The sequence below is a fragment of the Carcharhinus amblyrhynchos genome, chromosome 6 (assembly GCF_965287045.1).
Source record: "Carcharhinus amblyrhynchos chromosome 6, sCarAmb.v2.hapA, whole genome shotgun sequence".
Lineage (NCBI taxonomy): Eukaryota > Metazoa > Chordata > Chondrichthyes > Carcharhiniformes > Carcharhinidae > Carcharhinus > Carcharhinus amblyrhynchos.
The window spans coordinates 53,899,601-53,926,511 of NC_137329.1; the positions used below are offsets into that span (position 1 = coordinate 53,899,601).

At 41.8% G+C, this 26,911-nt stretch overlaps 1 protein-coding gene across 2 annotated transcripts in view; it reads left to right on the top strand.

The window, feature by feature from the left end:
* The window catches only part of LOC145343930 (plakophilin-3-like), a 61,525-nt gene that overhangs the window by 9,322 nt on the left and 25,292 nt on the right, over window positions 1–26,911 (top strand). Inside the window, exons 1-5 of one of the 2 annotated variants that reach the window (XM_080190471.1) lie at window positions 7,991–8,372; window positions 13,900–13,979; window positions 17,752–18,566; window positions 21,180–21,303; window positions 24,188–24,392. In XM_080190471.1, the coding sequence (XP_080046597.1) occupies window positions 8,150–8,372; window positions 13,900–13,979; window positions 17,752–18,566; window positions 21,180–21,303; window positions 24,188–24,392 (1,447 nt within the window). In that variant the 5' untranslated portion in view covers window positions 7,991–8,149. Of the gene's footprint in view, window positions 1–7,990; window positions 8,373–13,899; window positions 13,980–17,751; window positions 18,567–21,179; window positions 21,304–24,187; window positions 24,393–26,911 lie in introns of those variants that run through there. The other variant, XM_080190472.1, reaches the window with a different exon arrangement.

A 26,911-nucleotide genomic window follows, 5' to 3' on the forward strand; every position in this document is an offset into this window, starting at 1 on the left:
CAGGATATCGCTGTGCTACTTGTATTCTATCCCAAACCAAACTCTATTCACCCACCTAAAGAAACAGGACTGAAAATTACTATATTTATATACTGTAGTACTGTAGATTGGCCAAAGTTTGCTTGAGAAATAACAGCATGTTAAGTGTTATTAAATTGCAAATTGTCCAGCAATATCATGGGATTAAGAGATATGCCATGAGTTACAAATCTCTAGATTTTACTGGCTGATCTCACCCCAAAGGGATCTCACCCTTAACCTGCCTGCTAATTTTTAAAACATGATGGATTTGAACATTAATTACCCATTAAACCTGCTGGAGAAAGCTAAGAATTAAGAGCATAAAGATCTTATAAAGATCTGATTATTGTTAATTGAATATTAATTAGCTTCACTAGTCAAGAAAGAGAATAGTTTAAACTGTGGCGAACCACCCAGCATGAAGTAAAGTCTTCTTAAGAGAATTTGAAAATCTAACATTTTTTTCTTACTTTTCCCTTCCATCTCTTTCTTGCTGTCTGAATTAAATCTTCCTTTCCGTTTAGGTATTTCCCTGTCTGTACCTGGTTTGTCTCATTGTATAATTCACCCACTCTCACTAACCCTCCTTCTCTGTTGTTCCTCTGCTTCTTTCTCAATCTCTTAAGTCTCATTGCTTAAGAAGATACACTGATGACCTTCATCAGCTCGCACCCCCAGCAAATTACAATGTACTAGAACATTCAGAAAAAGGTTGAATGGTGCCAAAATGTCTAACTCTGGCACATGCCACAAGATTCTCAGCTCCAGCCAGATTTGTCCAGTGAAGCTGTCGTGTTGTAAACACCTAGTAATGGAATTAGTCCAAAGCTATTCTGTAGTGAGGTATGTTGTACAATGATTTAAATACAAACTCACCATTTTGGGACACAAACTATAGAATAACAGCAATCCCAACTCAATCAGGATGGGGTAAACTTGAAGTTGTAGCAGGCCCATTATCAAAACATTCGAGGTCAAAATAAGAGAAAAAGCTAAAGGTTATTTATACAGATGAAAACAGGCTCTTTCAGTAAGGGACTGCCCAATTTCATTCACAAGTTTTCTCCTGGATAATTAGTTGTACTTATGTTTGTGAGCAATATTAAATACACTATTGAAATTCTTGGCCTTTTGCCTGAGATCAAGCATCAGATCAAGACCACGATCAGGTACAATGCCTTCTCTTGTCAACTAGGATCTTGCATGTCACTCTTGTGGAGATTCAATTTGAATTTGATTTTTGGTGCAGGCAAAGAGATGAATTTGGGCTTTCCCAGTCCACTCTGTGCATTACTTTGTAACTTTAAGAATGGAGTAAAAATAAAATGAAAAATGCTACTGAAATATGTCTTTTGAAGTAGCTATCATGCTTTGTAAGGTTAACAGGAATCACAGAAACTAATTTGCCTTTTTTTTTAACCATGAGCACAATGGCATTATTGGGGTTATAATAACAGAATCGTGGCACTCATTTTACAAAGTTTTTGAGACACTTATAAAATGTAGACTTTCGTATGGAAAAGTCCACTGGGTAAACAATTGTTATTAATTGATGTGCAGGTTAGGTTGATTAATCATGATAAATTGTCCTTTGGTGTCAGGGGGACTAGGAGGGTAAATGTGTGGGGTTATGGAGATAGAGCCTGGGTGGGATTATTGTTGGTGCAGGCTCAATGGGCCAGATGGCCTCATAAGAACATAAGAACATAAGAAATAGGAGCAGGAGTAGGCCATCCAGCCCTTCGAGCCTGCCCTGCCATTCAATAAGATCATGGCTGATCTGTCGTGGCTCAGTTCCACTTTCCCGCCCTCTCCCCATAACCCTTAATCCCCTCTCTTATCAAGAACCCATCAACCCGCTTCTTAAAAATATTTAGCGAGGCAGCCTCCACCACTTCAACGGGCAGAGAATTCCAGAGATTCACCACCCTTTGAGTGAAGAAGTTCCTCCTCAACTCCGTTCTAAACCGCCTCCCCTTTATCTTGAGGCTGTGCCCCCTAGTCCTACTGTCTTTTTTGAGCGGGAAGAGTCTCTCCACCTCTATCCTATCCATCCCATTCATCATCTTATACGTCTCAATGAGATCTCCCCTCATTCTTCTAAACTCTAACGAGTACAAGCCTAGTTTATTCAGCCTCTCCTCATAGCTCAACCCCCTCAACTCTGGTATCAGCCTAGTAAACCTCCTCTGCACTCCCTCCAAGGCCAAAATATCCTTGCGCAGGTGCGACGCCCAAAACTGCACACAGTACTCCAGCTGCGGCCTCACCAATGCCCTATACAGCTGCAGCAAGACCTCCCTACTTTTATATTCAATCCCCCTCGCTATGAAGGCCAGCATCCCATTCGCCTTCCTGACCACCTGCTGCACCTGCAAGCTGGGTTTTGCCTCCTCCTGCACTGTAGATTCTATGATAATTGTTATTGTAATTAAACGATTCGAGGATTTATTATTACACAATTTGTTGCTCAGAATAAATGCAATCAATGAAGCAGGAGGTAAGCATAATTGTAAAGCTCCACAAAAGACCACAAGATCAAATGCCACCATATGCCCAACACTACTGAAAAGGGTGATGGTAATACCTGAAACATCACCCAAGAGCCGAGATTCTGTATTCCTTAGTAGCTGACAGCTAATTGTGTCATTCATTTCCCACAGAGGATGACAAAATAAAGGTAACTGCCCACTTCTGCCATAAAAGGCAAAATAAAGATAGAATAGAGGAGAGTGTAAAAAAAAAGTTGTCTGTAAGAATACTAGAGTGGAAACAATAGCATTCCAAATTATTCCCAAAGCAATAAGAAAATAGAAATGATGGAAGATATAAACATACTACTATATCCTATCAAGATTATTCCAGTGATCATTCCAGTGTGAAAAATCAAAGTATAAAACGAAAGTGGCAGAGAGATATTCTCCGTAATGGAATTAAATCAATGACATTCCCCAAGTGTCCCCAGAGTAAAAAGACAATAGATATGATAAAAGTCAAACAAAAAAATCAGAGGCCAAACTATTCCAACAGAAAGAAGGCGAATAAGAGGGGGTCTTTTTTTCAGTGTATCTTCACACTCACACTTTGGAAATAGTGGGACAAGGATTATCAGCCCACTGAACCAATAAACTCCTTCCACGGTCAAGAAGTCCTGGTGATGGACTCGAAGCCAGAACTTCTGGTCCAGTGGTAGGGATACTACCATTCTGTCACAAGACCAAGAAAGGATCATAGGGCATCTTAGGATACTAAGAATAATGGAAGACACTAATCCAGAACATTTTTTTCAAATTAAACCAGAAGGATAAGCAATTATCGATACAAACTGGTAAATGGCAAGTTTAAGACTAATCTGAGAAGTGATTCTCCATATTGGAATAATCACTAGAATAATGTTTTTAGGATATAGTAGTAGGGAGGAAAATTCAAGATTCAAAAGGCAATTAGACTCTGTGATGGAAGATGGAGATTGTAGACTTATTTCCATGGAAGAATGAATTGGATGAGTAAATCTATACTGATCTTTCAGTTCAACACTAATTATCATTGCATGTTATGAGAGAACCTACAGAGTATTTGGTACAAATTAATCACAGTTCCATTGTTTGGTTAGAAGATCTTGCAATACTATCATCTCTCTTTTTCTTGTCTTTGATCATTTCTATTTTCTTGTTATTTTTGGTATTAATTTGGAATACCATCCTTTCCATCCTATTGTCCTCTCGACTGCATTTTCCTTTTGTACTTTATGGTAGAAGCCTGAATTTTGCCTTGTAACTTTGTCCTCTAATGATGAGGATCAGGGTCACCATCTTTCTCTGCACCAGTTCCAAGGCTTGGATATTTTCTTTGTGTCTTGACTACCAGAGTAAAACCTGTAATCTAAACAGAAATCTATAAACATACAAACATACAAATTCAGAGCAGGAATGGTCCATTCAGCCCCTTGAGCATGCTCCACCATTCGACAAGATCATGGCTGGTCTGATTGTGGCCTCAACAGCACTTTACTTCCAAACCTCGATACTCCAAGTAAGTGTACGATTTAGGGCTTTGACATTTCAGCTTCAGAAAAATTGAGCAATATATTCGGTATTCTATTTGTTCTGTTAACTTCTGTTCTGCTCTGCAATAATTTGAGATACTTTGCACTGATAAAAGACCATCATCACCTCTTTCCTCAAAAAACTATCCCTTGGCCCCACTGTCCTTGCAACTATTCCATCTTCAAACTCCCTTTTCTCTCCAAGTTCTTGAATATGTTGTCGCCTCCCAAATCTGATCTCATTTTTCCCACAATTCCATGTTTTATCCCTAAAATCAGGTTTTGGCCCATCAGCTCTTATTAAAGTCAAAAATAATATCCTATGTGGTCGTGACAAAACTGCTCATCTTCTTCATTTTTGACCTATTGGCCAGCCAGGGGCTGGGGCGGGGGGCACTGCTCCTGGGTGGGGTGCCTGCATTGCAGAGGCAGGGGGAGGGTCAGGGCTGCTGGTGAGGGAGGAGGGTGGAAACTGGGAGATTGGGACTCCCGGGGGGCCGGAGGGGTAGAGTTCAAGGCTGGTGGTGGGAACAGTGGCGGAGGGTTGGGGGGGCTGGCCGAGACATACAGGAGGCCAGTGATCAGGGTATGGGAGGGGAGGGGGGGTGGTCCATCAGAGGGGTCACGGGGCTGGCCAGCAGTTGGGAGGTCGGCAATGCAGAGTCAGTGCACATGCGCCAATCTCCACTCTGACAGATCGGTGCTTGCAGTTAACACTCAGCAGTGCTGCCGGATTCTCAAGTGGGAATCAGACCCAACCACTGATTTTTAGTGTGATTCAGTGCTCAGAGTGTGGGAGATTCATTTTGAATTTCACACTGAAAAAGAAACAGTTTTTATGCAAGTTGGTACTTAGAATTTTTTTGGGAGAATCCCGGACTAAATTTTTATACCAGTGTGAACATTGCAAATAAGGGCTTTGGTTTGAGGTGTGCGTGAAAGACGGTACCTTGAATCACTGAGTGCCGCACCAAGTGTCTAGATCATGTACTCAAATCCTGAAGTGGGACTTGAACTCAACCTCTGATTTGGAGGAGATAGTGCTGTCAACTGAGTGAAGTTGACAATTAGCAAAGGACAACTGTGGTTCTATTAGGGAGGGCACACAGCTCCACTCTCCTGCTGATCACAAAGTATAGAAAGAGGAGGCAATGGCTGAACAACCGCAGGGTTGAATTTACTGCTTGACCATCTCCAGTTCTCTCTCTGCCTAGTTCAACAACAATCTTTAAGTATATTCCCATTTGTATTCTTATTAATTTAAGATTTTGATTATAGGATACATGTTAAGACACAAGTGTATTGCACTATATGTTTTCTTTCCCAAGTCCTGACTTATGCATTTTGTTATCTCCAACAACCATTCATTCTTTCCAGCTGAAATTTAGCTGGTTTCGATGTACTGTAAGAAGTCTCACAACACCAGACTAAATTCCAACAGGTTTATTTGGTAGCACAAGCCACTAGCTTTCAGAGCGCTGCCCCTTCATCAGGTGAGTGGGAGTTCTGTTCACAAATAGGGCATACAAAGATACAAATTCAATTTACAAAATAATGAAAATATTGGCCAGTGCAGACCTGTGTTTCCCCAAAGTTCCATCTTGAGCTGGTCCTTAGCAACAGCACAATATCCCCTGATTCCACACTACAGTGCACACAGGTCTTTCAAGATGTGACTCCCAACATATGCCTGGTATTCACCTGGCAACTGTTCTTGTGCTTTATTCACTCATTTTACTGCACTTTCCAGAATGTTACCTTTTACCTCATGGTTCCCAATACTCACTTAATACCTTTTGTATCAATATCTCTTGTATCAGTTCTCACCTGACATATGGCCAGGTTAGCCACCCTCCACCTCCCCATCCTTACCTCATCTGCCTGTCAGTTTGGGTAAAGGCTCTTTTCATCAGTACAATCCCACCTCTCCATCTCACTGTCCTTTTGTCCTGATTGTTTATTCTTATTTTGTAAAATACTTGCTTTTTTTTACACTTCTTCACAGGGTTTGGGCTCTTAAAGAAAAAGAAAAGCTCGTATTTATAGAGCAACTTTCACAACCTTGGGACATTTCAAAGCACTTTACAGCCAACTCTACACCTGCAGTGTGGTCACTGCTTTTGTGTCCAATAATCTGCTTTAATGATAATGGCTGAAAGATATTTTTATTTTGCAAGAATATACTTTATTTGTTAAATATCTGAAAGAACATTACAAATGTTTTTGATAGACATTTTGATACTCAAGACATCAATGTTTTTGATAGAGATTTCTGATAGACAAGGGAATTAAGGGTTATGGGGAGCAGGCAGGAAAGTGGAACTGATCCACTTCAGATCAGCCATGATCTTATTGAATGGCGGGGCAGGCTCAAAGGGCTAGATGGCCTATTCTTGTTCCTATTTCTTATGTTCTTAAACATTTCAAAGTGGTCATCACACAAATTGCAATAATATTCAACATTTCTACATAGATCATGTTGCACCTTGAGGTGCTTCAGTGCAGTCAAATAAATATTAGAGATTTTTCCCAGGACTAAGCCACCATCAATCACCTCGAATGGGAGGACATCCAAGCTGGCTCTGATTGTGGCAAGAATTAGCTAAGGCTGACCATCATTAAATGCCAGTGATTTCCAAGTGCCAGCCTGTCATTGTTGGGAGGGTGGACCATATGCCTTTGCTCAATTCTGACCCGAACTATGTAAATGAAGAATAAGACACTTCTGCTCCCTTCCTTACTCAGGGGAAAAATGCTTTGCAGAAACATGATTATACAGGACAAAATTATTAATAAGCCACGAAAGAAGGTGTGTTCAAAATTAAAGTATATAAAATTAAACAAAATGTTGAGGATACGAACAGGACAAGAAGGAAAAAAAAAGAGCGCTGGAGTGAGGCGACTTCTTGCGAGTTGTCCCCAGCATATTGTCTAATTCCATTCTTTACTCTTGTTCTGTGCTCTCTTCACCCTACCTGTGACTGCAACACTATTGGCGAGATTCTCTGGCCTCCCAGTCGTGTGTTTGCCGTCAGCAGGAATGGCGTGTTGTTTGCTAGCTGCAGGATACTCCAGCCCTGCTGCTGTCAATAGGAATTCCCATTGACATTACCCCACGCAGGTGGGGGTGTGCTGCCGGTGGGATAGGAGAATCCTGCCAGTGTGAACAGATGGTTAGCACAGCTGCCTCACAGCGCTAGGGACCTGGATTCAATTCCCAGACTCAGATTACTGTCTGTGTGGAGTTTGCACATTCACCCCATGTCTGTGTGGGTTTCCCCCGGGTGCTCTGGTTCCCTCTCACACTCCAAACATGTGCAGGTTAGGTTGATTGGCTACGCTAAATTGACTCGTGTCAGGGGAATTAGCAGGGTAAATATTGGGGTTACGGGAATAGGACCTGAGTGGGATTGTGGTCAGGCAGACTCAATGGCCTCCTTGTGCACTGATTCTATAACAACCAGAGAACTCCAGTCTACAATCTGAACCCTCTCCTGTCCTTCACTCCTATGTACTCCATGCACGGTATGTATCGAGCGCATTAAACAAGACTTTTCACTGTGTCCCTATACATGTGACAATAATAAAGCAAATCAGAAAGAATGATTTTAGTCTGCTCCCCACTCACTCACTCCGGAAAGGCAACCAGCATAAGGGAATATCCCTAAATTTTGAACACCATTTTGTCATTTAATGCAATGGGAGCAGGAGAGAACCTGAATGTGAGAAAGCTGTATGCTGGAAAACCCTCTGTGGGTCAGTCAGAGAGAGAGAGCCAGGGAAAGATTGCCAGTGCCAGAGCAGCCACCTCGCGCTGTGTCTCCACCAGGAGGCTGACTCACCTGAGGGAAGGTGGTTGGGCGGGAAGGTGGGGCCGCGGTTTGGAGGGTGCGGCTCGACTCCAGCCCCTCTGGATTTCCTGCCGTCGGCTCCGCCTCGCCCACAAGCAGCTTTAAGGTGGCAAGGCAGCGGCGGGGATCACTTCAGTGCCCCTCAGTCCGTGGACTGATCTCTCACACATATTTATACATACACACTGAGAACACTCCGGACAGCTTCCTCGCCGAACAAGGAATTGTAAAGATGAACGTGACGCAGGAGAATTATTTCCTCAAGTCCGCCTTGCCCACGGACGCCCCGGTCTCCACCCTGGCCATGCCCTCGGACCTGGAGCTGGACCACAGGAAGGAGTACCAGCAGCGGGCACAGCACCAGAGCATGAGGGTACAGGAGCAGGTCCGCACCATGCTCCAGAGCGGCGGCAGCCGGGCCAGCGGCTCGGCGCGCGGGGATTCCCTCACTGCAGGTAAAACTAAAACTTATCTTAAATCAAACCCACATTATCTAGTGCGTGTGTGTCCCTAAACTTGTGTGGGGAATTTTCTCCGCCGTGAAGTACTCGTTTTCCAGCCACCTCTTTTCCACTTTAAAATCAGTCCAAAGGAAAGTCCTTCCAATATGATACCCTGTCTCCCAAGGTGTGTTATACAGGATTCTCCTTCCAATCTGTTTCAATCCTGAAGTAAAAAGTGGGTTCAATCGGCTCCTTTTTTTTTGAGTGCAGGAATTTGCTGGGACACACTTTGTTTGGAACCGTGGATAATGTGTGCAGTGTGACAGGACAACTTTGGGTGTGGTCTTGCTGTGTAAAAGTTAGGGGTTATGGGCTGATCCTATCTTGCATGTCAATAGCAGGTTACAGAGCCAGTCCTGAAACATTCTGGGCAGCCCAGATCCAGATTCTGTGGGGTAGTTTGGAGTTCCTATAGTGATGAAATTACATTTTCTTCCTTGCCTGAATTATCATCATCTGAACCATGTTTTGTGACCCTTACTTTACATACAAGCAACTGAAGAATATGAACATGAATATTAACTGAACATAAGGCACAAAAAGGCTATCCATATTTGTGTAGATCAGCCTCACTTGCCTACCTGTCTTCCTGTCACAGTGTACATACAACCACGTTCGAAACAAAATCTGTCCCAGCGATTTCCTGCAGTCAAAAGTGAAGCAGATATAATCCATTTTCTACCTGCAGTTCGGAAGGAGAATCTTGCTCAGCGCATGTATTACACACCAGGGAGAGAGAACTCCGTTCCTTCTGTTACAGAAATGTTTTTAGTTGCCTCTGCCAGACATTGATACACGTCAGTTCAATAGACTCGAATTTGCCTGGTTCATTTCTGTCGAGCCCCTTCATAATGGTGAAAATAACAGGTCACTTTGTAGTTACATCTCATCCAAAGATCAAATCCCCTCACCTTTGCTCACAATTTATAAAACTCAGTACAGACTGCAAAATACAAATCAGTTTACCTTTACAAAATCAAACAATCTTCCCATAAAATTTGTGGGAACTTTGAAAATGATATAGTGTGATTTTTGATCAAAGACATTGTGGAGTTCAGCTAAATTTCTTGCTTTTGAATTATGCTGTTCTATTTATGATGTCACCTGAAACTCTTTATGGTGTTTAAGACATTTGGGTATTTAAAGTATAGAAAATGGTTTTTCTCAAAATTCCTTTGGAATTCAACAAGTATGTCAAGCTTTTGATGCATTTCTTGCGTAACTGCATTCAGTAGTTCTTGTCTTTACACAATATCTTGTAATTTTCAGTATGAAACAGCTTTCTTGTCAATGTTGACAGGCCATTCTCATTAAATTACCCACATATCTCCATTACAGAAGAGGGTATTGTAAAAAAAAAGTCAAATTCCCTAAGCATCTGATGTATTAAGAGCTTCACATTGGATTTTCATAGGATATATTGTGTTCATATCTTTATCAGTTAACAGCAGGGTTGTTTGCACAAATATTTTCATTGCTATTACCAGATGTGGCATCTTTTCAGCAATGCAAGGTCAGTGGGGCTATGATGTTCAGAATGTAAACTTTAGATGGATGAGATTTCCAAAGTTACTTTTTGCAAGAATGTTTAGCTTCACTTTTTCCAATGATAAGACAGCCATATGTCCAATTTGTTAAAGTATGATCTAAAGCATGGCTGAGAAAAAAATCTTCCCTTTTTCAGCCTCTGCAAATTTGCTGCTTAGTTTATCCACTATCAAATTTAGTGCCACCTTTTATAGAAGTATTTGATGCTAAACTATAAGCTCTCACATTACTGCTCCTTTCAGTTTTACTTTCCATCATTAGAGCAAAAAGATCTCATTACACTTCATTAACAGTGAAGCTCCTGCACACTTTGAGAGCTGTATACTTCAAGAAACATTCCGAGCTTTATAGCTTTGTATTAATTCCCTAACTCATAACCCTGCTGGATTTTGAGTTCTCTCATTCAGATTTTTCTGCTGTGTAGAATTCCCAGTTTGGCTTCACTGCAAATATCCTGAGATCCGTAATAATTAGTGTTTTGAGATCTCTCGCATGTATGTCAGCAGTTGTTAATTGTCCTATCCTTATTATGTGAGGTTATATTTACTTTGTTTGCATTCTTTAAAAAAGCTTTAAAAAGTACTCTGGTCATTCATTATAAAAAAGGTTTGAACTGCAATTTTGAAGCAAAAGATAAATATTCTATCAGCAACAGAAGAATATTTGCCTTGGCCTAATATTTTGACTCATGACTAGTGACCAATTAACTTTTGAAGCAAGGTCCATGATCGCGAGTGTTGTTTTGTTTTTTCAGGATTGTTTAACATCACTAAAAAGCATTTTGCAATTTTGAAGCTCTACTATTATTCAGTTTCTATCAGTTAGTCAAAGTGTAAAAGGTTATTAACTCTGAGACAACATAAAATGGGATACAATTTCTTACTGTTTATAGGCAATGGAAAAAGCTCTGGGTTACCCACTTCAATTGTTCTTCATCAATGTAAAGCTCAAATTTGTCCTGAATATCAATAATGTTTTCTTATCTGGGGAAGCATCTGGGATCTCACTAGTATTCGTGAGTGGAAGATAGAAAGAAATCTTCTCAACTAATATTAGATCCATCTATCCAATTTAGCTTCCATTTACTCTGATGTCCAGTACAAGTGGAGATGTTTTTCCCGGCCCCCTCTTTCCTCCTTGGAGTGCAGTACATTAGGTTATATACCTTTTTCTTCACGCTAAGTCATTACCTTATTTAACTCGATCCTCTCCCCTTCCAATTCTAACACATTATTTTCTGGCAAATACAAACTGTTCTTATTTCCCTTTCTCCAATGATCTGCTTGCTTTGAAAAGCTAAGTGTGACATAATCTGATATTTCTATTTATCTAGTCTGATGTTTTTGGATTGCATGGTAACAGTGTCACATAATGTATGCATAGAATTTCTAATTTAGAGGGGTTAAATTCTCAGGACAAGTCTTTTATATGAGTAGATTAGCTCAAACTGTGGAATAGCAACCATATTTTTACACCTATTACTCCTACAACAACTCTTTTCATTTAAACTCAACAAGGATTGTTGTCAAGTGTAATCGTGAAATCACATACCCATTGCTATAAAGGAAATCTATTTGCTAGCTTGGATTTTCTTTCAAAATATGTAAGTTTTCTTGGGTTCCTCTTCCTCATTTGAATCACAATCATCCTTACTTCCTTGCTTATTTGCTTTTGCTTCAGATAGTTCTTGGAATCATTCCTGGCCCCTCATAAGACTTCTTGTTTATACAAATAGCAGGTAGTAAAATGTGAACAAATAAAACTATGATCTTTATATAGGAAAGTATAGTTAAGGAAAAGATGTCCCATGATGATAGCTTAGAAGGCAAATGAATTTTTGGTAAAGTTGACATACCAGCATCACGTGACTGTGTGTTGTACACAGTCATGCTATCACATTGTGTTTCCATAAATTGTTATGAATATTCAACATCATTTGGAACTAAGTACTAAAGATTTAGATTGGCCACAATTATTTAAGTGAAGATAAAATATTGAAGACTGATATGGCATTGTGAGCACTCAGCTAAAATACCTTGAGCGGAATTGTCCAGTACCATCAGTGGGAAGCTTGGCATATGGGGGACCTTAATTTGGTATGAAACCAGAAATCAGTTTTCCAATTGGGGGAGATAAACTTTAACAATTATGGTCCCAGGATTTTAAAGACAGGTAGAACTTCTGGACAAACAATGCGTGTTCGTTAAGAGTCCAGCTCACCTGAATTAAGTTTTCCCCTCCAAATTCCCCACCAGTGAGAAATTACCATGTTCACATTCACGGCTATCTATAAATAATGTGAGGGAGACTTCTTCTGTGATTAACTGGTGAGTTGCCTCTACATTGTTCTCTTAGGCTGGCACTTACAGATGCACCCCAATGTTTCAGACTGAGTGGTGACAGTGCAGGTTTTAAGGAAGTGAGGAAGGGTTTGTGGAGAAGGGTGGATCGGTGGCTGGGAAAAAGTGGAAGGGACAGTACAGATTGTCTGGATGCCCTTCAATTACGGCACTAGGCCTTCAACCGCATGACATAATGCTGGGATAGTGACTTTCTGCTCGCCCCACCATGATATTCACCATGCTCCTCCCATTGCATAGATAATGAGCTGAACTGTGCATGGCCAACTGTCTCTTGCACTCTTTTTCACCTCTCCACCCCACCCCCAGTGGATTCACTCCCATATCATCTGCCACCAAGCCTAGACTCCAGATATTTATTTTTATCAGCAGTATTTCCTTGGTCTTTGTCCATATGTCAGTGCAATGATCTCTGTTGTCCTTTGAATCATTTCTAATATTGCTACATCTTTTTGTAATTATGACAACCATAACTTGATGCCTGTACTTAACAAAAACTACAGATCACTTCCTTGGACTTAATTTTTACGGATCTGCATCCAATCCACATTGTGCTGTGCTAGTTTATCGTAGAATGCTACTGAATTCTTTAAATGGTTAATAATTCATTGTCTATAACTTTTTTGTTTCACTTTTTTTCTTTTAGTTTTTAGTGAGGGGTTGCAAGGAGGAATAGTTTACTCAGTAGCAAATGTTTTTAACCTCCTGAGATGGTATAGCACTGAGACTTACAGACAGGTAGATCTTGGCCTGTGCTGGAATAGTTAATGTCAGTCAGGTGAACTGCCCCTAGCGTGAGGAGAAAATGAGCGTGTGTTTCTGCTTCTGATTGCTGGTCTGACATTGCTGTTGCACAACATGTTGACATGGGTCACCAGTGGATTCTAACTGTCACGAAGCAATGTTTCTAGGATGGCCAACCTGGCAAGCTTTGTGGGAGCCTCTGATAGTCCTCATTACAGAATGGTTCATTGATGTTTAAACATTGAATTTCTACAAGGCTTTCACAATCTGCCATCATGTATTTACAGATAGAAAATCTTAGCAGGTCTGGAAGCATCAGTGGGGAGAGAGATGGAGTGAATGGATGGGATTTTTTGGCAGTGCCCACTGCCGGGACTGTCCAGTCCCGCTGAAAATCAATGGACGCTTGGTTGGGTTGTCAAATCTCTCGTGGTAGTTTCCACCATGATTGGGCCAACATTTCAAGTCCCATTCAGAATTGAGTTTTTCCAGCACTTCCTGTTTTTGTTTCAAATCTCATGCATTGGCAGTATTGTGCTTTTACTTTTGTTAATTTGCAGATGATCTGTGGCAACCTCAGAATAAGCAGCAATTTAGATCACTACTGCCAACGTTATGACAGGAGATTGGGACCATCACTCAAGATTACTGGCCTCAATGTCTAGTCTCCTTGTTGTCATATCAGTGAGGTATCAAAGGCCTTCCCTGGGTATTGTAACAAAAACCCAGGCAAAGTAAGCACATTTGGGCGAGGGGTAAGAAATTGGGAAATTTTCATGTTTCCAATTAATCTTTTGCCTTTTTTTATATTATAATTCAATCCTTAGGAATGATGAGATATCATACGTCAACCATGCCAAGCTTCAGCTCCAAGTCTCACACTTTTTTGGCAGATAAAAAGTACTCGGTGAGTATATATGGCCTTCTGTGATGTTTATTTTCTGATGTGGAGATACCGGCATTGGACTGGGGTAAACACAGTAAGAAATCTCACCGCACCAGGTTAAAATCCAATAGGTTTATTTGGTAGCAAAAGCCACTAGTTTTCAGAGCGCTGCCCCTTTGTCAGGTGAGTGGGAATTCTATTCACAAACGGGGCATATAAAGACACAAACTCAGTTTACAAAATACTGATTGAAATGTGAGTCTTTACAGGTAATCAAGTCTTAATGGTACAGACAATGTGACTGGAGAGAGTGTTAAGCACAGGTTAAAGAGATGTGTATTGTCTCCAGACAGGACAGTTAGTGAGATTTTGCAAGCCCAGGCAAGTCGTGGGGGTTACAGATAGTGTGACATGAACCCAAGATCCCGGTTGAGGCCGTCCTCGTGTGCGGAACTTGGCTATCAGTCTCCGCTCAGCGACTCTGCGCTGTCGTGTGTCGTGAAGGCCGCCTTGGAGAACGTTTACCCGAAGATCAGAGGCCGAATGCCCATGACCGCTGAAGTGTTCCCCAACGGGAAGAGAACACTCTTGCCTGGTGATAGTCGAGCGGTGTGTATTTTCTACCAGCCATGCCCTTACTTTCATGAGCAGATTCGCAGATCAAACTTAATCGTGATCGCAGCTGAGTTACCATTTGAATTCTGCGTTGCTTGATGAGGCAGAGGAGAAAGCAGCAGGCATACCTCCTGCTTTTCGGGATAGAATTTTATTTAGAGCAGCAGAATGTAACATATTGACTGTAAGGACGAAGGCCTTTGAGTAAAAGGGTTCTAAACACCGCCCGTCAAACATATGGAGACGAGAAACTGCTGTCCCTTCAGGGATTACAACATGTAAGTACAATGCCTTTTGGCTAAGATCAAGTGTAGTATCAACATGCTGCACTTGGTTGAAGTCATTAGGTTACATTTCAGCTTCATTTGAAGCAATTTTTTAAAGCGGCATCTCGGCCATTTGGCTAAGATGCAAATAAGATCAAGCCCTGGAGGAGGAGCTACACCTACTCCAGTCAGCTTGGATCATGTAGATCAAGCCCAAGACAGGAGGTGAGAGCCCTGTCTTGTCAGCTTGGATCGGGAATGTCCCAACTTGTTGGGACTCTGAATTGGGTTTAATTTGACTTGATTGGATTGGAATAAAGTTTAAAAAAAACATGCAAGTACAATGCAAATTCCTGCATACAACACATTTGCATATAATTTTATGTTTGTTATGCATGAAAGATGTTGAATTATTCAGCTATTTGAATTGAGCAGCTTTCAGCTCAGAAAAGCCAGTATCCCATTTCTATTACAGAAACTGTTTCATTGCAGAATATCGTAGCATTCTTAATGAATTTGATTTGCTTCATTCACATTGTAGGGTGGATTCCAGAAGCATGGAAAGAGGAGACCTGTGCAATTTTTCAGCAGTTGTAAATCTGACCGCACAGCTGACCTAGTCATATTGATGACTTTCCTAATCTGGAATTCTCTACCCGCAGTTGAGGCTAAAACATTGTATGTTCTTAAGAAAGAGTTAGATATACCTCTTGAGATAAAAGGGATCAAAGGATGTGGGGTGGGGGGAAAGAGGGATCAGGATATTCAGCTGGATGATCAACCATGATCATAATAAGTAGTGAAGCAGGCTTGAAGGGGCGAACGGCCTATTCCTCTTTCTAGACCATGAATGTTTCACAATGAAGTGGTCATGTTAAGGTTGTAGGCACTATTGCTGAAGATCTCTAATGTGATCCATGTTTATTAAGCTGACCTCAGTCAATGGAATAACTAGGTTTTTTGTAATTGTCCTTAGCACTCCTTAGTTGAGGAGGAGGAAAAGGCAAAAGCTAAAGTTCCCACTGCTTCAGACATAGGCTCCAATTGGAACACCTAACCTGTTTTCCCTGATCAGACTGGACTTTTCAAGACCAAGACATACATATAAGGGATAGGGAGCAAAGGAAAATGGAGTTGAGGTGTAGATCAACCATCTAATTGAAATGTGGAATGGGCTCAAGGAACTGAATGATTTGATCTTGTTCCTATGCTTCATAATTGGTCACTTGCAGCAAGGAGCAATGCCCTGAGTGGACAGATTGGGAAATCATGGGCTTGAAGTAACAAACTTTCTCCAAGAAGGCTTACCAGCCCAGTCTCCTGTTTCTTGATTAAAGGGGCAGTTCTAGGGATCAGCACTATGGTATGTGATTTTATCCACCCAAAACTGGAAGGATGTAAAAACAACAGGAAAAGTATAGTGAAAAATCACTGAACTTTTTCCAGGGATGAATGAAACTTAAAGTAACTAAGATTAAAAAGCAAATGACTGCAGATGCTGAAATCTGAAACTGAAACAGAAAACATTGGAAAATTTCAGCAGGTCTGACAGCATCTGTGGAGAGGGAACAAAGCTAATGTTTCAAGTCTGGATGATTCTTTTCTGAGCTATGATATTGTCTGACCTACTGAGATTTACCAGCATTTTCAGTTAATTTTCAAGCAATAAAAACAATCCTTTTTCATTAAAGCTAGGAAAACGAAAGAGTGATCTGGCACTTGTAGTAAAGATTAGTGATCTCACTGGTTGGCAAAGGTGACAGATTTATGACAAAGAATCTTGTACACATTTTGGGTAACAGATTTTGTTTGAACCATCCTCTGTAAATCTTCTGCAATGAGCTATTGATAAAAGGAAATGAAATCCATAGCTTGGGAAAGAGAAATATTAAAGAATATGGAGGACTAGCAGATCATAGGCCATAGAACTCCTACAATACAGGAGGAGGCCATTTGGTCCATTGAGTCTGTACAGACCACAATACCACCTGGGCCCTATTCCCATAATCCCACAAGTTTACCCTGCTAATCCCCCTGACACCAGGGTCAATTTAGCATGGCCAATCAACCTAACACGGGAGGAAACCGGAATACCTAGAGGAAACCCACACAAATACGGGAGAATGTGCAACCTCCACGCAGATAGTGGCCCAAGGCCAGAATTGAACCTGAGCCCCTGGTGCTATGAGGCAGCAGTGCTAATCACTGTGCAGTGAATGGGATGATGAATTGGATAATACTAGATGGTTTATGGAGAATCAATTAGCATAGATATAATTGGCAAAGGTGTGTGGCTGGAATTTTATGTTCCCATTTGCAGTGGGTGTCAATGGTCATGGGAGCACAAAATATTGCGTGAGGCCCAAATCACGTTTTATGCTGATGTGACTGTCCCTGCCCCCGTCTATGACATCATGTAAATCCCGACATTCGCCATTGGGAAACCCATTACAATAAATTTACATCCAATTATTGGGCCCCTATGCCTGAAAAACACCCCCACTATTAAATACAGCAGCTTCCATGTTTCCTCCCACTCTGTAAAAATTGGAAAATCCCCCCACACTGTTTCTGTGGCTATAGCAAATGATTTTTACTTGCTGTCCAATGTCCCATGCAGCCCTGAGTTAAGAACTGCGCAAAGCTGCTCTATGAAGTCCACCACAGTCAAATAGCCTGCCAATGTCACTGTCTGTGCTCACCCATGAGGAATCACTTCCTGGGCAAGATACTGTATAGTTCCCAACAACTGCAAAAACAAAGCCCAGCATAAGTCAGTACTTTTCAAGAGAGTGAAGTGGGAAAGTGAACTAATCACCAAACTATTATAAACTTGGGAGAATTTTATTGCTCTGATTTTGTTGTGCTGTGCTTAATAAGAGGTGTTTCAGAGTTATTATATTTTTCCACAGACTGTCCAGCCATTTGTATACAATCAGGGGAGCAAACAAAATTGGTCATCTCGCTCGGCTGTGGGGGATTACTCCTTTAAAGGGAAAACTGCAGCAAGTCAATATAGCAGACAGGGAGAGGAGGTTATGACTCAGTACAGGCCTGTTTCAGTATATCAGACTTCCTCCTCCAGACCTCTGTCTTTTCACCAGTCCACCAGTTACAGATATGTCAACCCAGCACCGATGGATCCGGAGGACGTCGATAACTTATCCCTACGCTCAATGCAGTTGCCTGGAAAATATGCTCAAAGCATGAGGAAAAAATCTTGGTCTGGAGGTCAAATGAATGGACAAGTCATGTACCAAAGAGCAGATGATGGTGAGATGAGCTTGACTTCGGATCAGGTTGATGATGGCTATTCTGGGGGTAATGGCTATAGCAGCAGCACTTACGGTAGGACCTACACGATTAGCCAATCCTCAGGCAAGCGACTGAATAGCACAAACATGGCAGGCTCCGTGAAAAGCCTGCCAAGGTCATTAAGTGGCACAATGGGCATAACTAGTTATGCAGTGGAAGGGGTAGAAGAGATGCCTGCACGTCGACAAATCAGACCCCCAGCCCAGCGCACACTGCAGAGAGTCCAGCAAACCAGCAAATTAACTCGAGGAAGAACAGTTTCAGGTTACGCAGTAGCACCTGACGTGGCGCAAATGTCACGCGCTCCATCCCTTCGGAGCTTGGGCAGAGCAGATGTTGGTGTCCAAGAATTGGGAGAGCTACATTCACAAGATTTTCAAGCAGGGAATCTTGACACGGTACAAATCACACAGTAAGTCTGAGATTGATCTTGTGATTGGAGATGTACAGGTACAGTGTCACAAAACCAGCAAGCTCGGGATTGAGTCCATTGGCAAAATCTGAAATCTGCCAGCTTTCAATTTAAAAAAAACCTTAATTCAATTAGTGGGAGACAAATGAAATTAAGTACATAAGTTTCTTTTTAGTAAAGTTTGAAAAACAAATATGAAGAAATAATGTTTGCAAAGAAAAGTACAATGTTAAGCAAGGCTGGCTTGCATTCTGTGCAGGATTCAAAGTACAGACATGAGAGTGAAGTCAGGTTGTGTGGGGTCAAGTGTTACTAGACCAGTTGGGAGCATGGGAACAGGCCAATGTGTGAAGCTGATGAGTAGTCCAGCTTACTGTCGCATAATTGCAGCACCTAGCTGAATTATCTCAGTCAGTTATTTCACTCAATACCAATTAAAGTTGACGCAGAGCTGCTTGTAAAAATGTCCGATAGCCAGATTTGAGGCACTGTACCTGTATTAGTAAGATGGTCAATTTACTGTTGGTGTCGAAAGAATGAATGAGGCATTTTTAACCTTTCCTTCCTAATGGCTTGTATTCCTGAAATAAATGCAAAATGCTGGAAAAACCTCAGCACTTCAAGCCAGCAGATGATATTTCATAAGAACAAATTTTCTTTTGACTGAATGGATTTATCATTTGCAAGTTAGGGACTGTGGGATGGGTGTCTATTATTTTGCATTCTCTCCAATTTTCTAAACATCTTTTCATTTGTATTGAAGCATTTGCATGGCATTTTGATCTTTAACCTGCCTTTAAAACAAACTTTCTTGTTTAACATTTGACACTGCCTCCATTGATATGTATCATTAGCCTGTAAAACTATTCCATTTATCACTGGTTCTCTTTGCCAGCAACAAGGACTATTCCGCATTTTAATATTCCAAGATTCTAAACATCAGTATAAGAGGAAAAAAAGAAGTAGCTTTTTTTTAATGGATCCTTTGTGGATTCTCTTTGAAAAGCTGGGTAATAACCTGCGCAGTTCTGTTTTCTAAATTTATTTATCCAGTCTGCCGATAAGCTTGAACAAGTCCATGGTTCTTAACAATAATTTGCTGCAAAGTGTCTGCCTCAACTGAAAAGAGATAACAAGATGGAAGAGATGCGTGGAAAGCATGTAGAAAATAGGAGCAGGAGGAGGCCCATTGAGTCCGCTCTTATATCGTGGCTGAACATCCAATTCAATAAGTTGATCCTGCCTTCCCCAATGTATAGTGTTGGATGCAACATCATGCTATATAATTCATTCAGTCTGTTCAGCATTCTCCAGGGTTTTATTTGCCAGATAGAGATTGCCTTTTCTCCCATTTTGTTTCCAAAGCCTGCCATCTTGTGATGCTATCCATTTCCTAGCCCAGCCTCTGTTACAGTATTGCTATTTTAGCATATGTGTATGCAGTGTCATAATGATTGAGAAGCCACTTGGCACTCTCAAACTGAACGTTAATGAAATAGCTTCATAGAAACCTAGCACTCCTGGCTTCAGATGATGGTCAATGCTGAGCTAAATGATCTCTTGTCCAGGGAGCTTTTGGAGACCTGCAAGCAGCCAAGGTGCCATAGTCAATGAACGGTCTGCCCCGGATCGTTGATAGGAACTGTATATTGGACGGCACGGTGGCACAATGGTTGGCACTGCTGCTTCACGGCTCCAGGATCCTGGGTTCGCTTCCCAGCTCGAGTTACTGTCTGTGTGGAGTTTGCACATTCTCCTCGTGGCTGCATGGGTTTCCTCTGGGTGCTCCGGTTTCCTCCCACAGTCCGAAGATGTGCGGGTTAGGTTGATTGGCCATGCTAAGAAATTGCCCCTTAGTGTCCAGGGATGCATACGTGAGAGGGATTAGTGGGTATAATAAGTCGGGATATGGGGGTAGGGCCTGGGTGGGATTGTGTTTGTGCAGGCTCGATGGGCCGAAGGGCCTCTTTCTACACTGTAGGATTCTATGATCTATAAAAAATACACTTGTGTGAATTTGCAAGGGGAACTGAATCTAGGTCCACTGTGATGTCCTCTACCATATAATAGCCTGGTAATTTGCTACTGCTTTGACTCACTCAAAGAATGGTCATTTGGTTACCAGCATCTGTGGAACCAAATATCAGCATTGTTTAGTGCCCTAGGTAAGGAATAACATTTGGGAAAACAAACCGATAAATAATTCTTTTGTACTCCTAGGGGCAGAATGTTATGGTTTCATCATGTGGGGGTGGGGTGAGCCTTGAAAATGTGGTGAGCCATGTAATAATCCTGGGGCTGGAAAATCCCACCTGTGGGAGGGGCTGGGGCTGGAAAATCCCACCTGTGGGAGGGGCTGCAAAGTTCCACCCTGGATGTGGCACTCTGAGTTTTGGGAATACACTCAACGCATCTTGCAGAACTACCCCGCCCACCCCATTAACTTTTAATGAACTGAAAATCTTCAAGTCCAATGATGCCCTATGGTCCACTCTGCATCCCTTGAGCACAGCTTCAGCAAATCTGGCCTAAGGTTTCCCCCTTTGAGAATAACATGCTTTTGCAGATACACCGAAGAATGTGAGCTCTTGATACTGTTCTCTCTCTCGCTAGGAATGATGAGTTGGACCTGCCAACAGCTGTCAGTCTTCTGAGCAACATTGACCCTAATATTCAAGTGATTGGAGCTGGGCACATTCAACATAAATGCTACCATGACGCGGATGCCAAAAAGCATGTAAGAGAATTGGGGAATATGAAGGGTGGATAGGAGAGACAGAAGTGATGAAATCATTCCACAATTTTCCTTAAGTTCACTGATTATCCTGATAGATTAGTTATCCAAGCATTTGTTTTAAATTCAAGTTTTGCTGGAGATGTTTGCTTGTATGTCACTGTAAGCCTACACTATATTCAGTGATAAAATGGTGTGACCCAGGGGGCACTTTTCCTAGCTAAATATTGGGAAGACTAATGACATGGGCTTTGGACCCCATCCCATACTCCCTTGCTCCTGACTCTGTGTGTCTCTCCCTGGCAAATGTTATATTTAATCTTGGAATGAGTTTCGGACCCAATATCCGACTATCACTACAACCGTTTCCATCTCTATAACACCACCTGACTCTACCCTGTCTCCACTCATCTGCTGCTGAATCCCTCACTCCTGCTTTTGTATTCCAACACACTCCAGTCCAGCCTCCAACCTTACCTTTTTACACCTTACGCTTGAAGCCACTCAGAACTCTGACGATGTCCTAACTTGCAATCACGTCTTTTTCACCCACAACCCCTGTACTTCCTGGCCTGCACTGGATCTCCGATCAGCAAAGCCTCTGTTTACACAACTCTCATCCTCATTTTCAGGTCTCTCCCATGACTTCACCCGTCCCTACCTCTGCAGTTGGCACAAGGCCTGCAATCTTCCAAGGTATTGGTACCCCTCTAATTCTGGCCCCTAGAATATCGCTGATAAGCCATGCCTGGCATTTCCTGCCTTAACCCTCATCATTTTTTACCACTCCTTAAAGACAGCCAAGCATTTGTTTTAAATTCAAGTTTTGCTGGAGATATTTGCTTGTACAACTGTGTTGAATTCCGACAGTGCAGAAGGAAGCCGTCTGGTCTGTTGAGCCTGCATTGACCACAATCCACTCAGGCCTGTTCTCGTAACCCCACATATTTTACCCTGCTAATCCCCTAAAAGTAGGGTCAATTCAGCATGCCCAATCAACCTAACCTGCGCATCTTTGGAGTGTGGGAGGAAACCGGAGCACCCAGAGGAAACTTACACAGACGCAGGGAGAATGCAAACACCACGTGGACATGACCCAAACTGGGAATCAAACCTGAATCCCTGGCGCTGTGATGCAGCAGTGCTGACCACTGTGCGGCTATGATATGGGTCCCTTGGAATATTTTGTTATACTAAAAGCACTAATTGTTGGGCGTAACAATCATATCCTCTCATTATTTGAAGTGGATGTTTGTGACTTCCACACAATACCTCGTCAAAGGTGTGTTAAAAGAAATCCAGAAACAAATTGTTACACTGCTTTATTCCACACCTAATGAACTAGCAGAGCAACAGTTCTGATTAAACTCAGTTAATTACAATAGTATAACAGCTTAGTCATAAAAAAGGAGTAATGACCACCATGTCATCAAATTTGTAGGAAATGGAATAACTCTTATCTCCTCTTCTGTTTGCTAAATTCCTGAGACTGGCCAACTAAACTTTTTTTTAAAGACCAAACTGACACTGTAACCTTTGCTAGTCTTGAGCGACTGTCTCTGCCTTTTGGTTTTAATCATAAGACCATAAGATATACGGGCAGAATTAAGCCATTTGGCCTGCCGAGTCTGCATCATCACTCAGTCATGGCTGATAAGTTTCTCAACCCCATTCTCTAACTTTTCCCATAACCTTTAATCGCTTTACCAATCAAGAACCTATCTATTTCTGTCTTAAATATGCTCAATGACTGAGCCTCTACAGCCTTCTACGGCAATGAATTCCACAAATTCACCACCCTCTGACTGAATAAATTCCTCCTTATCTCAGTTCTAAAGAGTCATCCCCTTTCTCTGAGGCCATATCCACAGATCCTAGTCTTCCCTGTAAACATCTTATGTCCAGAAAGGTGGGATGACCTACTGAGCATTCAGGACCAAATAATTCCCTGCACAAGTGTGATGTGCTTGATTGCAGAGATGGGTTAACAAATTGTTTAGTGTTGATAATCAACACCACTAAAGCTTACCTTGTCAGCATTTTAACTTTTTTTAAAAACTGTATGCGAATACCTTTTACTTTAAAGTTTAATTATTAGCACAACAAGTAAGCTTACTTTAATACTGAAAATCGCTTAGGCACCACACTCTGGCACCTGTTAGGATACACTGAGGAAGAATTTTGCTTGGCCAATGCACCTAACCCTCAGCATGTCTTTTGGACTGTGGGAGCACCCAGAGGAAACCCACACACAGGGAGAATTTGCAGACTCCGCACAGTCACCCAAGCTGGGAATCGAACCCAGGTCCCTGGCACTGAGGCAGCAGTGCTAACCACTATGCCACCGTGTTGCCCAATGTAAAACTGCTGTATACTTTCCCTATGCAAAAATGAAGGAGGTAACCTTGCACAATACTGAGCATAAATATTGCAGCCAATCCTGGAAATTTGTACCAAAAAAATGCTAGAAATACTCGACAGGTCAGGCACCAGCTGTGGAGAGAGAACAATGTTTGAATTTGATGACCTTTCACCAGACCCAAAAAACTGTGTTTTGGCGATATACTAGCTGGAATTCTGCTGTTGGAAGTTCTAGTCCAATTTACTGGGCAAAGCTTAAAATATGAAGAAAGCAAAGCTCCCCGTTGTGAAATGAATTTATAAAATGGGGCTTAATTCCAACAGGCTGTGAGCATGTAGTACTTGCTTACTGTACCAGTGACTCAGCATTTGTCATTTAATCTGAGGTGATTGAAATTGGGCAGAGCTGATGAAGATTTCATAAATGTTGTGTTTAATAGCCTTGAATTTTACAAAGTTGGGTGAGAGTTCTGATTACCGAGCTCCGTACTGCAGTTACTAAGATTAGAAATTTCCCTCCCATTAGGCCTATAAGTTGAAGGCCATCACCAAGCTCGTGAACCTCTTCAACCACGATTCCGTGGAAGTGCAGCGGAGTGCCACAGCAGCGATGCGTAACCTGATCTACAACAATACTTTAAACAAAGAGGAGCTGGTAAAGCAGAATGGGATCCCCAAGATGATGCAGGCAATCAAAAGCATTGACACAGAACTGAAGGGAAACATCACTGGTACGTTCAACTCTTTCCTAGCTTCTCCCGGACTAAAAGAGTAGTAACTTGTCAAAGGCATTGAAACAAGAATCAAAGTACAAATACATCTTGCAACTGAACCTGTTGACGGTCTGCATAAGCATGACTGGAATAACACCAAAGAAATTTTTAATTGCTGCTCTTTAGAATTACTGAACAAGCCCAAGGACTGAAAGGGGTTAAAAATCCTAGGATATTTCTTGTGTGTAATTGGTGTCCCTGGCTGTGGTGCAGCAACATTTATCACATTCCCATTCAAACAAATTAATGAGTAATTAATTTAACATATTATCTCGTGGTCCTTCTGTGCCAATTTTCATGCGCATTGACCAGCCTAATTTATTGCTGTTTATAGAATTACATTCCATATTTTATCTGGCTTCAAATAAAAGGATTGAAATGCTGAAACTGGAGCGAAATCTCCTTCTGTTAGATTGTTGTGAGCACTCGCTTCGCTTCAGTGAATGAAACTCACACTGTCTCCACCTTCTTGTCTCAAATGCGCAACCATGTCATCAGCAAGCCCCTCTGCCCTCTATAACTATACCACCACCAACCTTCCATCCTCTATAGTCCTGTAGCTGCATCTTTACCAACCCCTTTCTTTCCAGATTAGAACAATACTGCATCAGTGTTCCTCAGCTAGCATTAACTACATCACCTATCATCAACTTCACCCATCCCCTCTGTCTAGCCTATTTCCATAATGTGGAGACGCTGGCATTGGACTGTGGTAAGCACAGTTAGACGTCTCTCAACACCAGGTGCTCACCTGATAAGAAGCTTGAGGCTCCAAAAGCTAGTACTGCCAAATTAACCAGTTGGACTTTAACCTGGTGTTGTGAGACTTCTTACTAACCTATTTCCTTCAGCCCTTTATCCTCCATCCTCCTTTAGTCTATAATACATTCCACCAATCCCTCTCCTCTCTAACTGTAATGATACCTCCACAATTACCCCATCACTCTAGCCTTTAACTATGCCCATCAAATCTGACTACGCCCCTGCCAAATGTTTTCTTTCTTGTTTGTAACTATAGCCCACAATCTCCCCTTATCTCAAGCCTGTTACATCACTGTCAATCTCCTCACTAATATATAGCTACAGTCCAATTATCTCCTCTTCCCGTCAGCTTATGCAACACTTTAGCATTCTCTCTCTCTCTCATTTTCTTTATGTAACATGACCTGAATCACCTTAATTGTAATGATCGTAACAGCAGTATTCAGTATCATATTGTTAGAGGAGAACCTTTTACCAAAAGTAGATCACATTTCTCCAAAGGTGAAATAACCCTGCTCTATGCGTCTGACAAAATAACCTGGGTTCAATGGTAATTGTGCCTCAGGCAGGAGTTGTACAGGGTAGGATCTGAGCTTTCACTGGTCGGATTGCCTTTAGGAAATGGTCTCTCACCTCAGTGCTTTAGTGTTGTAGCTAGTCACATGAGTTATACTGCTGCTTCTGCATAGAGGCACATCAATGCCTCTTGAATTGTCCAGTCAGTCTGCTGGGATTTTTTTTGTGGACGTTGAGGAGGTAGATTCAAAGAAAACAGATGGAAGTAGCCAAGATTCCTGCTGCAAAACATTGCAGTCAGAACACAGCAACCCTTTCTCAAGGTCATGCAATATATTAGATAATGGATTGAGAGGGTGGGTGTATTTAGCTTCAGGCCAACCAATGCAGAAATACCTCGGATATGTTTTGGTTTCTAAAATTCGTGAATGAGTACGTTGCTGCAACTTGCAACAAGAATCCAGGATTAATTAACTTTGAAGGAGAACGTTAAAAGTCCCAGAATGTAATGTAAGAAATCCTCAGTTTGAATAGCAACGTTCCAGTCATTCTTCATTCACCCAAAGTTGTCAGTCATTTCATAAACTTGTTTATGAAATTAAGCTGTCCCAATGTACTTTAATTTTAAAAAAAGTACTGGGTTAGAACATTGGGTCAGAACAACTAATCTGAGTCTGAGTCTGGCAGAAGTTCGTATGTTACAATTGGTCAGTGTCTCACATGTAAGCAGGAGCAGTTTTTGGAGACGCAGACAGCGATAGCGTCTGCATCAGTTGCGCAGGACACTGCAAACTTGCAGCTGCTGAACCACTGGGGTCAGCCCCAAAGAAGACAATTCTGGAGCAGCAGCAGAAAATATGTGAGGTCCTGTTGTTGTTTCCAGAGGCACTTGGTGTGTCCTTAGATTGGGGGAGTCGATCTCAAACATTGAGTGCCTTGACATCTCAAGCCTTTCTGCTGATGGCCACCTCAGAGGAGACAAACGGATGAGTGCATGTTTGCCCTGAACCAGTGACCTGCACAAGATGGAGGAAAGTGTCATCATGGCTGTTTAGCACCTCGCTGAAATGCAGCAAAATGTTTTCCTCTTCTTGGTTGGCAAGGAACTGTCGATGGGCAATGAGTGGGAAGATGGAGAAAGGGCACTTGAAGGTGGGAACTCTGCTTAACAACCTTCTTGTTCCTATCCCCATGTGCAG